This window comes from Cryptotermes secundus, unplaced genomic scaffold, assembly GCF_002891405.2.
Source record: "Cryptotermes secundus unplaced genomic scaffold, Csec_1.0 scaffold584, whole genome shotgun sequence".
NCBI classification, from domain to species: domain Eukaryota; kingdom Metazoa; phylum Arthropoda; class Insecta; order Blattodea; family Kalotermitidae; genus Cryptotermes; species Cryptotermes secundus.
The window spans coordinates 259,310-273,223 of NW_019735468.1; the positions used below are offsets into that span (position 1 = coordinate 259,310).

At 39.5% G+C, this 13,914-nt stretch overlaps 1 protein-coding gene across 3 annotated transcripts in view; it reads left to right on the forward strand.

Annotated features, from left to right (window-relative positions):
- LOC111869377 (SNF-related serine/threonine-protein kinase) overlaps positions 1-13,914 on the forward strand; it is a 56,466-nt gene that overhangs the window by 25,018 nt on the left and 17,534 nt on the right. For all 3 annotated transcript variants that reach the window (XM_023860871.2, XM_033753406.1, XM_023860872.2), the window contains 5 exons: positions 7,602-8,001; positions 8,689-8,830; positions 10,378-10,587; positions 11,767-11,919; positions 12,994-13,093. In XM_023860871.2, the coding sequence (XP_023716639.1) occupies positions 7,602-8,001; positions 8,689-8,830; positions 10,378-10,587; positions 11,767-11,919; positions 12,994-13,093 (1,005 nt within the window). The remainder of the gene's footprint in view (positions 1-7,601; positions 8,002-8,688; positions 8,831-10,377; positions 10,588-11,766; positions 11,920-12,993; positions 13,094-13,914) is intronic.

Here is a 13,914-nt window from a genome sequence, read left to right on the forward strand (position 1 = left end):
TCAAAGAAATTAGCAGTCTCCTTATTTTTGCACATATCAGACAGATTTCCTTGCAAATTAAAGGTGGTGATGTTGAAATGGACTTTATTTTTAAATGTTGTCTCCTATTAGTCTACCCATATTTCCAGATTTGTTAGTCAGACTATGAGAATTTGCCACTGCCTTCTACTGAGCATGCTGAATAAATGGTAACATGTGGATTTGTTTCAGAAATGGCCAGTTTGAACAGTGATCAAGATACGAGTACTAACTATTCTGAGGTTATTGTGGTTTACTTCAATGTATTTATGTGAATTCTGAGATAGTGCCTTAATGTACAGGGTGATTCAGAAAGATGGACACAGTTTCAATTGGCTATGTTTCCTGAATTATATGTTGCATTTGAATTCTGTAAATTACATTTGATTATACATACATAAGTTTATAGATGTACAATGCGGCTGCACGGATAACATTTAGATGGTAGCTGAATTCATCCCACACTCGATGACAAATATCTTGTGTCACCGAGTTCACCACAGCTGTGATACAGTTTCTTAGGTCATTCAAATTTGTGGGAAGAGGTGGTACATAAACTGCATCTTTCACAAATCCCCACAGGAAAGAGTCGCAGGGTGTGAGATAAGGAGACCTCGGTGGCCAGAACTGAAGTGCGAGGTCTTCATTCCCCATGCGACCTATTCATCGTTGAGGTAGAGATTCATTCAGGAAATGTCGAACATTCAGGTGCCAATGGGGTGGAGCTCCGTCCTGCTGGAAAATGTAATCTCCTGAATCTTCATTCATTTGAGGAACAAGTCAGTTTTGCAGCATTCAAAGATACATTACTCCAGTAACCGTTTTTTCATCAAAAAAGAAAGGTCCATAAAACTTTGTTAACTATATTGCACAGAACACATTAACTTTCAGGCTGTCCCTGACATGTTCAAGTGTTACACGGGGATTTTGTAGCCCTCATATGCGAACATTGTGCCTGTTGACTTTCCCACTTAGGTGAAACGTAGCTTCATCGCTAAAAATTACACGAGGTAGAAACAATTCATCTTCCATGTTTTTGAGCATACGGTCACAAAATTCTACATTATCTACCTTATTGTTTGCGTGAAGTTCCTGTACCAGTTGTAGGCAGTATGGTTTGTACACTAACCAGCGACTCAGTACACCCCAGACAGTTGTTTGTGATAGTCCAGGTTCTCTACTAGCACTACGGGTTGACTTCATTGGGCTACGCTCAAAGCTCACTCGACTGCACTCCACGTTCTCCGATACACGTGATCGGCCCAGGCTTTTACCCTTACACGGAGAGCCAGTTTCATCAAATTGTTTATTCCAACGATAAATGCTCCTCCTCGTTGGAGGTTGGATGTTAAACTTACGACGAAATGCACGCTGTACCACAGTTGCAGACTCACTTTTACTGAACTCATGAATGCAAAAAATCTTGTATTGCATAGTAGTCATCTCGCTTACAACTGGCGTGATTCTGGAGTCCTCTAACGGTAGTATTAGAAACTTTACAACATCCTCTTTCAAATGTACTTTACAGAGTTGAAATGCAACATATACCCATAGTTCAGGAAATGTAGCCAATGTCCATCTTTCTGAATCACCCTGTACTCATACAGGATGGCCTTCTCTTTTTAAATCCATTCTTATTATAGGCATGGCACCTCATGTACCTTGAAACCCATGACCACACGCTTACTTGCTGCTATCCATGATTATATTTGCATCTCATTCAGTGGTACACAACCTGTGTAGTTTGAATGGTAATATTAAAATAAGAAAGTTGTAGATCAGTCTTTCATCTCCATGACCAGATCATTAACTGATACCTGAAGAAGCTGTAATAACCAAATTTGATCAGGGAATCAGTTTCATGACCAGTTATTAACCCATCCCTGAAGATGGAGTCTGCAGTTTCTGTGACACATTGGCAAACCAGTCTGCCACGATACTTTCATCACCAAAAATTGAATGCAAATAGTTTGTTGAATTATTGACTTTTTGAACATTATTCATCATCTTGTTTTAAACAAATGTGGGATAGTGGATAATGTCAAAAATGGTCAGTAATTGTATTAATTTAACATTGTTACAACTTTTTAAATATTGTTGCATGTACAGCCATTTCTGTGCAGTAGGTGAATAAACAAATGGCCGTTTCTTAGCAGCGGCTGGTAAACACATTCCCACGGAATAGAATACACATGCAACGATAGACTAACTGTTGGAAATGGGGTGTTTTGTATGTGGTGCACGGCAAGGAGTTATAAAGGAGGTAAATGGGACAACCCAGACAATTGAGTTCTGCAAGGGAGTCTGAGAAGAGATGGCACTGTGGTTCAGTTGATAGTTGTTAGTTAGTTAGTTAGTTAGTTAGTTGAGAGTTGTTAGAGGCTGTGAAGATAAGACCCTGAGTGTGGCAAGCTGAAGAAACTGCAGTGTTAGAAGGCATTGCCAGTGAACAGCTGGTGAAGCCACAGCAGGCTAGAAAAAGGCTTAGCTGGTGCTATGGTGATTTGTTAAGTGTGGAGATTAGCAAGAGCAGCGTAATTACATGTTGTTCTGAGCGGTGCTTGTAAGTGGTCAATAAATCCATTCACCAGTCCGTAAAAAGTAAAAAAAATAAAGCTATCCCTGTAACAGGCTGTGAAGGCCCACAGGGTTGTGAGACATTGAGGGTCCCACATTATCTAGGCAGTCGGCACAAAGATGGTGGTAAGGTGTCAGCCTTACGTGCCGGCTGCACTTTACTCCCCAGGAAAATTATTTAATTAATTCCTGGTACTCATTTCTGTTAGAGGCTGAGTCAACCCCAGGGCCGTAGTGCAGCTGGACGGATTAGGTGAATTGAATTCACCAGTCCGTACTTCATCTCAAGTCACACACATACACATGACAGTATTTTGTTGTTTGTGATAAATAACAAGTTGGGAATTATATTTATAGCATAAAACTAATGACATATTAACTCTGTTATTGCTTCCAAGTTTTAAAAATATTCTGTTTTATTATCTTGAAAACCATAAGACTTGAGGAAGAAATGTTTGGACATAAAATATATGTTTTATTTTTGTCTGTGAATGTTGTTCAAAGTATTTTTTACTGCAGTAATATTTAGTTAGTTATGCTCAAAATACACCCAGAAATGCATGTAAGTGTCCATAGGTGTCCAATTTGATCCAAATTTGGAATGTGCTGACAAATTTCAGTAAAGCTTTTCAGCGTCAAATTTCATTGAAATCTGTTCACCAATTCCCACCTTGTTACATGCAGACAGACAGACAGACAGACAGACAGACAGACAGACATGGTGAAGCTAATAGGTGCATTTTGCAATTTCATTACTGATGCACCAGAAAGAAGTATGGTGGATTGATGATGAGTCCAAAGCAAAGACTGGAAAAAGTGGGTGCCTTATGCAACATGTGGACAGATGTTAGGATGTGCAAAGAGGATTGAATAAGTAAAATAAAATGCAGTGAAATAAGGGAGAAAGTAACGGTTATAGCAACATAGTCAATTATATATATGAGGAACGTTCTGTAAATTTTTTTAATGAAAACTACAACAGATACAGAAAGCATAATAACACAGTTAAATAGAGCAAGATTTCAGCTACTTACAGTTGTTTTTCCACATAATCACCACCATTTGTTATGCACTTTTGCCGGGGATGAACAAGAGCCTGTATGCCGCGCTTGTAAAAGTCTGCACCAGCAGAGGCTAGCCACTTTCTTACAGCTGCAATGACAGCATCATTGTCTGGAAAATGTTGCCCACATAGTCCATCTTTCATAGTCCCAAAGAGATGGAAGTCTGAAGGTGCTAAATCGGGGCTATAAGGTGGATGTGGTAGGGCAGTCCAGCCAAACTTTGCAATGTCCGCGGTGGTTGCCAAACTGGTATGGTGTCTAGCGTTATTGTGTTGCAAGCAAAAGTTGTCTGCTTCTCTGGCCTGACTCTGGAAATGCAGGCTTTCAGCTTAGTCAGCATTGTCTTGTAGTGTTCAGAATTGACAGTCTCACCAGGCTCCAGGAAATCCAACAAAATCACACCCTGCCTATCCCAAAAGACCGTGCACATCATTTTCCCTGCCAATGGCTGTGTCCTGAACTTCTTTTTTTTGGGGGGGGGGAATCCGGATGTTGCCACTCCATGGACTGTCTTTGGATTCCAGCTCGTAGTGGTGACACCACGTCTCATCTCTGGTGATGATGCTGTCCAGAAACTTGTCACCTTCATCCTCAAACTGGTGCAACAATTCCTGACATACCTCCATTCGATGAGTTTTGTGGTCCTGTGCAAGCATCCGTGTGACCCACCTGGAACAAACTTTGCGATAATCCAACTTCCCCAACATCGTTTCCAATGCATTACAGCCGATATTAAGTCGTGCACACAGTTCCCTGGTTGTTATCTGCCGATCTGTATGGATGAGGCACTGTTCATTGTGAGGAGTGGCAGCTGAGCAGGGACGCCCATGGCATGGCTTGTTGTGCACTTCACTTTCGCTACTGTTGAAACGCACTACCCACCGCCTCACTGTGCTGACATCCACTGTATCATCTCCATACACCTTTGGCAAGCGTCAATGGATGTCAGTGGGTACAATTTGTTCGGCAGTGAGAAACTCAATAACACATCTCTGTTTCATACACACTTCTATATTTTTGGTAGACTGCTCTGCTGTTGCAATCTGTCGCACAACAACCAAACTAACAGTACATTGGCAAGAAGGTTCAACCTTTTTACAACACCAACATCCAGCTCAGATGTTACATATTAACCTTTATCGGACGAACGTCATCATATGATGTCGTTAAAAGTAAGGGCAGCTGGCTGAACGTCATCATATGATGTCGCGGATTCCACGCGTGTAAGGTTGTTTTTTTAATATTATATTAAAAATATAAATTGTTGTTCTATTTACATGATTTTTGGTCACCACCTTTATAAAGAGACAGCCTTCGTTCCTGCATGATCTAATGTAATCTAGGGACGTCATATGACGTTAAAAGTAAGGACAAATTTAAGAATGACATCATATGATGTCGCGCATTCCACGCGTGTAAAGATTTTTTTAAAATTAAATTTAAAATATAAATTGTTCTTCTATTTACATAATTTTTGGTCACAACCTTTATAAGGTGACAGCCTTCCCTCCTGCGTGATCTAATGTAATCTACCGACGTCATATGGCCGAACGACCTCATATGATTTCGCGCATTGCACGCGTGTAAAGATTTTTTTTAAATTAAATTTTTGCTCTACTTACGTGATATATGTTCACCATCTTCATGAGGAAACAGCCTTCCCCCCTGCGTCATCTATGGTAATGTGGCCTTCGTATGGTACTGCCGAAAACATTCCGAAATGCAGAGTCCGACGTCGCAGCTCACGCACTTCGTACGAACGCTAGACCGCTTCCCACGCGAAAAGCACACACGACACCTCAGTTGCGATTTAGAGGAAGCAGGCCAGTGATGTCGAGCTGCAGTGATATTTATCCCCGCAGCTACACCGGAATAATTATTCACACCTCTCCAGCCACACTGGTCTGGCGGTCCCCAAGTTGCCGACGAAGGTGATGACCCGTCGTCCGCGGAATCAGAATTCCAACTTTGCTCGCCCCTATCATAATCTGTGTCATTGAACAGCTCTTTCTCAATTTCAGGCATCAGAAGACCAACCTTCCACGCCACATTCAGAATCGGTTGAATAGCAGTCCGAATCTGTGTCTCATTTCAGCATTTTCCATACGACGTCGTCGTGTATACGGATCTCTAGCAGTGCTAGCAGTGAATCTCTGTGCTTAGACCACGATAAGAAGCCATAAATCTTAACCTCGAGCCCACACATACAAAAATCTCATTCACGTCTTGGCTGAACCCAATATCTGCTTCGTGATGTCATGGGTGGCTAACCTTATATTGCGATGTTTCAAAATCGTTACAAACACAATGGTTTGACTGCAATGAATGAACGAATGACCGATCTGGCAACACCATATTCCGAGAATTAACTCCTGTATCTATCTAACACATTACACAGCGAGTGATTTCAGACGCCTACAGACATGCATACCGACATGTCCCATATGATAAATAAGCTTCAACAAGAGACACCATTGAATGTGAAGTCGCCACAAGGACTTACACTGCTAAAACGCATGGTGCAGAAAACGTATTACACTGCTAGAACGCATGGTGCAGAAAATGTATGAATTTCAGGAAATTTTATTTTGGGAATCAGTGTAAAAATTTTTTACAGATATTAAAATCTGTAAATTAGAATATCTGATTCTATATTCTTTCTACATTAAAGGAGCGTTCATTTCGTTCGTTTATCATAAAAAATGTAGAAATTACACCATTTTTAGAAACATGCTTACAATTTCATTGCTCTAGAAGGGCGGGCATTTAAATAAACTCCGTCCAGCTGCCCCTACCGGAAATTAAATGGCCCGTCCGATAAAGGTTAACAGAAAAAAATAGGAGGCATTATATATGGAACACCCTTCATATATATATATATATACACACACACACACACACACACACACACACATGACCCATGAATTCAGATAGAGGAAGCTTTGTTTAGTTCTTACCAGGAATAAAAGACTTAGGTAATATTTGTTTGTGTTCAGGAGACCATTGTTGACTGTTGAATATACAAGTTAGGAAATTTTTGCATAATAATCAGTTGCTATCTTGAAAACTATAAGCCTTGTGGAGAAAGTGTCTTGGTTATAAAACATGTCATGTGTCTCTGCAGCTGTTTGATTCAAATATTTAAGGAGCTGAGTCCAACGTACATGCAGAGACACATGTATGTTTTCATGTAAAGCATTTGTTACTTTTGTATGATTTAAACTTATTTGGAATATGTCATCAAATATTAGTAAAGCTCCGTGATATCAGATTTCATGAATATCCCTTCAGATTTTCTCTAGTTATTTTATACATACATACAGATGAATGGAGCAATTTTATAGGTATGCTAAAGTGCCAAAAAATGGAATTTTATAATTGTATGGGAAGATAAGTTTTATAACTTGCAATCATTTGTTAGGTAACAAGATTGGTATAAATTTCTTTCCTTGAGTGTATAGGTCAACCAAACAGAAGCGTTTCTGAAGAAACTATGGTGGTGTTAATTTTTTCTTTGTATTAGCACATTGAGATTCTTGATCAGAAATGTTCAGTGTGCTGCAGGGTTTAGCATATCTTCTTGTTCACTTTAGTCCATTAGGTGGTTCCCATGCTATGACGTGGTTAGAGAATGGTTTAGGCAATGAAAAAGTGTCACAGAAAGATTGATATTTAAGAATGTTCTCAGATATACAGTGTAAAAATTTGTTTTGTGGACAAAATAGCTGGGCAGCATGTATCGTCTTTTGAACTGTGAACTAGGTATGAATGCAATTCAACTTCGGCTGGTTTGCATATTAAGGGAGGTGTTTTTACATTAGTAGGGCTTGGATGGATGGAGACTGGGTGTTGAGATTACTGTGAACAGTTAAGTTAGCAAACCAACAGAAGAAGAGATTGTTTGCTTTTGCTTTTAGTGATTTTCCTTTTATACATTCACAGGTGAGGTGCATGAAACTAGTCCAGCATCCGAATGTTGTGCGTTTGTACGAGGTTATTGACACCCAGACAAAACTTTACCTCATCTTGGAACTTGGTGATGGTGGAGATCTCTATGACTACATCATGCGACATGAGGGGGGTCTTGGGGAAGAAGTGGCACGTGAATACTTCCGTCAGATTGTCCGCGCAATTTCGTACTGCCATCGGCTTCACGTAGTGCACCGTGACCTGAAACCAGAGAATGTAGTATTCTTTGAACGCCTTGGCATGGTAAAACTCACAGATTTTGGGTTTAGTAACCGTTTCAACCCTGGCCAGAAGCTGGAGACATCTTGTGGTTCTCTGGCATATTCAGCTCCTGAAATACTGTTAGGGGACTCATATGATGCACCTGCTGTTGGTGAGTTGGATTTGTGTAAACATTGGAAATGTTTGATTTTTTAATACATAATTCATTGCTTCAGTCATTCATCTTGACGTTCCTTTACAGCAGAGGCAGATAATTTTTTTATCACAGCTGATGGATGTGGAACAATGTGCGTGTGCTGTATTGAAACATGTTTCAGATAGAAGTTACGGATCTTAGGAAAATATGTATTTCATGTGATTGTGATAGCTGAGTCAGCAGTGTGATTTGCTACTATCTGGATGACTCTGAATTTCATATCCTGGCAGGGGTAGTGATTTTTCTTCTTACATCACATCCAGACTGACTTTGGGGCTAATCCAGTCTTGTATCAGTTGTTTAACAGAGCCCTTATCCTTAGGAGCTATCCACTTACTGCCATCTAGTTTCAAGGTGTGGACCTTTGTATATCTCCGCTGCCCACACGCCTGAATGATATTGTGCTTTAGCACAGGGGCAACTTTACCCTTTATACTGTCATAATTTTTTTTGTCAGATAAGTCTTTTTTGAGAAAATTGGTAAAATTTTATTTCTGTTCTATACTATGTGTTCTGTTGGACTAATATGGGCCCAAATTGCTTACCTGATTTTAGTATTGACATTCCTTTCAAATTTCCTGAAAATCTCTGTAAGCATATTGAATGCTTATGCAGCATATAGAGAATGCTGGTCTGTTGCAGATGTATGGTCCTTGGGGGTAATCCTGTACATGCTGGTCTGTGGACAGGCACCTTTTCAGGAAGCTAATGACAGTGAAACTCTGACCATGATCATGGACTGCAAGTACACAATACCTGTCCATGTATCAGATGCATGCAAAAGGTGAGACCTCAGAGTATAGTCTGCTAGAACTAATGAGCGACATAATTGTGCATTATTTAAATTCATTGCCTCTTGCCTCTCCAAGGAAGATCTTTGAGAATGTATAGTGGTCCTGTATTTTAGTGGTGTTAATATTGTGACATGTTGCACAATGGAGGACAAACCCTCCCTCCCCCAGCAGTGATGTGGTGGGTGAGTCAGCACTCCGTCCCCCCCCCCCCCCGCACTGTGACATGGCACGAAATGCTGCTGTTGACACGGCATCAGGCAACAGCCGTACCAATTACATAACAGGCAAACACTACGACTATATAAGAGAGCTGCACTGCCTGCAAGGCGAGTTGAAATATGGCCGTCGCCGAGTTCAGTTGTTGTTGTCAGTTAAAAGTATATCAGCCGCCGAAGTGAGGTTTCCAGTCAGCGGTTCTCAAGTTACAAGTTAGCCAGCAGTGTGTCATTTAACCAGTCAATAGGTGTCTATTTCGTTGGAATATTTGTGATACTGCCAGTGGCAGTAATTGTCAAATTGTAAATTGTGTGATTGTAAGAGCGAGTGGAATAAATTCGCTATGTCCAATAAGGCGTGAAGTTATTTGTCACGTTATACACCCAACACGTTACAGTATGTTGGCTTCAGAAGGAATGAAATGTTATTAATCATTCAAATAAAAGTTTTTATACCCAAGACACATGAAATAATGCTGGGCCAATTATATTGCATAATGATGAACTGTGTGACATACAGTTCATCCAGTATCATAAGGATAGTGAAATGAAGATTAGATTTTTTGGATGGATCAGTGATCTTAAATGTACAGAATTGTATCAGGTACAGCTTTTGGATAATGTCCACTTAGGAAGAAAATGGGAGAGCAGAACTAAAAAGTATCACAAGAAAATACAGTAAACTCCCCATTATCTAAAATTTAACGGGAACGGGATGTTCGGTTACATGAATCTGCCTGTTGCATGAGAAAACCTCTGAGAGAAACCAAATTTTTACAAAATTTCACCCTTTTCTGGTCTTTTAAATATTACCATTTTCTATTTTGAAGTCAAAAGAATACATTTTCACCTTGAGTGTTGTGTGATAGCCATCTTAAGTGGTACAGTAGATTGATGGGTAAAAGATTTTGGATGTACCATAATGTGATCACATGTTGCTTAAGCATCAACTGGAATGATACCTGCATGAGAGAACAATGAACAACACTACTGGTGGCAGTTCTGCTGCATAGTAAGTGAACATATGTGCACTGAAATTTATTTTAAATAACTTTATAAAAATCATAATTTTTTGTAATTTTAATGGTTGCATGCAAATTCCTGATGTCTGGATACTGATAATGGGAATTTACTGTATGTTGTAAGGCTGATGACTGAACTGAACAGACTCAGGAATGAATTTGGAGCAGGGTCTGTTTTCCCGGCAGATTAAATCCTCCTCCAGACGTGATGTGTGATGTACTTTTAAATGAAACACCTGTAGACCTTCTATTTGTCATAGGACTAATGGACCTGTTGTTATACCCACTACATATTTACAGACTGATAGCTCGGATGCTAATTCGAGAACCAGAGAGGCGGGCCTCCCTGGAAGAGATTGCAGCGGACCCTTGGCTGGGAGAAGATTTGAACACCCAGCCAACAGACTTCCTTCCTCTAGTCTCTCGTGAACATGTCTCAGAAGAGGATCATGCTCTCATCATCCAGAAGATGGTGAATGGCAATATTGCCACCAAGGAGGAGATTCTTGAGTATGAACTTAATTGTTTACAGATAATTTCCTATTTTGCCATTTCACGGTGACATTTCTCTGATTTTTACCACTTGTTGCGATAATTGGTAAAGTTTTTGTTTTGAAGCTTGTATCTTCTTCTGAAACCAGCACCTGTGCAAGTCAGAATTGGTCATGACAAAAGTGTCAGTGTGTAGGATTGAATTCCCTAAACTTTGTACTTCAGTTGGTCAAGTCGCAAATCTAATAAAGAATTTCCCTGCAGCATACTGAAGAAAACTTTAATTGAAAAATATTTGAGATTGGGGTAGGGCTAGGGAAATTAAGCACCATATAAATAAAATATATTAATGTGCTCAGTTAAAACCCTCTCACTCCCTCTCTTGGAATTGAGACCAACATCTTTTAAATAATTTTCTAGCCTGGAGTCAGATTGATAATTTTAGCAGTTTAAATACAGAATCAAATTGGGGATGGTAATTTGTCACATGTTCAATTAAATAAACTTCACTGGGAGTTCAGTGCTTTACTGAGTCTGTCATGCAGAAAATCAAATCACAGCACAATGTTAGACTGTGTCAAACAAAGTAAATTGGAACCAGATGGGTACAACTAACTGATTCCATGGAAATGAGCCCTTGTTTAGAATCTGCCAGTTGCACAGGTACTCAAGAATTTCCCAGCTTTTTGTGGAACCAGAAGCTTTTATTACTGTGTTCACAAGAACCTCGGCTGGTTCCTGTCCTGACACAGATCAATCCATTCCATACCACCCCCATCCTATTTCTCTTAAGATCCATTTTAATATTATCCTCCCATCTATGCCTAGGTCTTCCTGGTGGTCTCTTTCCTTCTGTCTTTGTCACCAGAATCGTATATGTATTCCTCTCCTCCCACATGAGTGCTACATGTGCTACCAGTCTCATCCTCCTTGACTTGATCATTCTAATTATACTTGGCAAAGTGTACAAGTTATGAAGCTCCTGATTATGCAGTTTTCTCCAACCGATCACTTTATCCATCTTCAGTTCAAGTATTTTCCTCCACACTCTGTTCTCGAACACCCTCAGTCTATGTTCTTCCCACCAGTTGGTTATAACGTGCCGAAATAGATTGGAATTCCCTTTTTAGCATCTTTAAATATTTGTGTTGCCTTGCACTGCATTTCTGTGTTGACCTAGTGACCATCTTGTTTCAGTGCACTGGATAAGAATGAGTACAATCACATCACATCCACTTATTTCTTACTGGCTGAAAGAAAGCTGCGACTGCACCGTCAAGAGCAGGCTCAGGCGCAGCAGAGGCTGAGGTCAGGACAGTGTCTACCAGAACTCTCACCAGTGACACCTGGGTGAGCCCTTAACAAGAAACAAGTTTGAACCCAGGATCACATTTATGGAGATACTCAGTTTTGAGTTTAAATAGTCTGCATTTGTGCATAGTCTTCATTGTTGTCATCTCTCCCAGTATTAGGATCTAGTCATCCTGTTACATTAGGACTAAACAATCTTTTCTTTCACTTTAGAACTGTTTCAGGTATCTTATAGTAGGCTCGCACTGCTCCCTTGCCTCAACTCAGTACCTTTGCACACTGAGCCTTGCCTCACGTTTGTTTTTATGTGCCCCTGTTTACCTTTCTGGAGTATATGAATTTTAATGACCAAATACAGCAAGTCAAAGATTAGTGATTGGACTACTTTAAGTTAGAATTAAGGTAGTTAAAATGGAAATGCTGAGATGAAACAATAGTGTTAAATTAAAATATATATGAATATTTATACCATGTATACAGAATGTCACAATAATAACAGATGTAACAGAAGACCAGTTATTGCAGAATTTTCCCAATATGTGTGACATCTAAATTAACACATGGGTATTCCACTTTCATTGTGACAAATTTTGTCATGAATCACCTTAAAATATTCTCATAGAAAATCCTGTCCTCTGTTTCATCCAAGGAATGGCGAGGCATGTTTTTGGTTGAATCAGTAGAATTAGTGTCACTCCCACGTAGAAATTTACATGCCTCTTATTTTGGAATTATTGGTATCCTTTAGTGGCAAGACATTCATGATCATCTTCATGAAAGCCATTCACTTGTTCAGAAGGTACATACATGGACATGATACCAAAGACTGCCTTTCCTTAGCGAATATAGCATGTAGTGTCCTGTGTCTGCTTCCTGTAGAGATGTCTGTGGAGGATGGCATAGCTCTAATATGCCTGACATGTTTGGGGTAATGACTAGTGTGAATGACTTTTTTAGCCCTGTAGTGCAAATGCTGGGAGAGTACTTTGAAATAAATCATGATCACTTCCTTTCTAATCCTTTCTAATTCACCATTTAGTAATTTTTTTGAAGGCCTGACCAGAACACACAGTACTTTGGTTGTTTTCCTGATGCTACTTTATTTTTATTCAGAAAACCATACACAAAGGCAGACAGTAGACAGCAGCAGGATTCTCCTTCCACAGTTAACCAGACTTTGCTGAGTGTCAGGACACCAGGGGATGTTCCTCAGGTAAGAATACTGATTTTACATAGATGTCTGTAGAGACTGGTGGGATCAGCACCATGTCAACATGGCAAGAATTATCGCTGGTTTGGAGGAAATTGGTGCTTTTTCAGACTTAAAATAATGAAAATGTAATGTCAGAGACTATATTGAAATGAAGTGTCATGAATCATAATTTTTTCTGAATAGAGAAAAGTTTCATAATGTGATTAGGGACTTGTGTGTCACTATATTAACCTTTAACGTGCAGACTTTTAAATTGCCAGGAGCTCTCTGAGGCTGGTATTTAAATCACCCCAATTAATTAACATTGCAAACTTTCAGGAAAAAATACACATTTTCCGTTCTGTGAAACACAGAAATACGAACTAAAAACAACCTGAAAGACAATAAAATTTTCTACNACACATTTTCTGTTCTATGCAACATAGAAATATGAACTAAAAACAGCCTGAAAGACAATAAAATTTTCTACATATACACAAGAGAGCAATTTTTACAAACGAAAATTAACTGTGATTATTTTGTCATGAAGTGCAAAATATAATCTTTATATATGTTATGAAATTCCAAAGGATTTACCCATTGTTTTTTCTTCAACCTTGAATCATGGTGATATTGTAAATATAATCACACTATATACAATAATATTTTGTTCAGACTGTACATGAGTTTGAACTGCGTCACTTCACAGTTTACGATACACTCTGACACGCAGTCCACCTCACACAAAGCGGCATCACACTTTTTACAACAGAAGAGCGTGCTCCTGCTTTTCTTATTTAGCGAAACACACAACATCTTTGTTTCCCTTTGGTTGGCCAGTG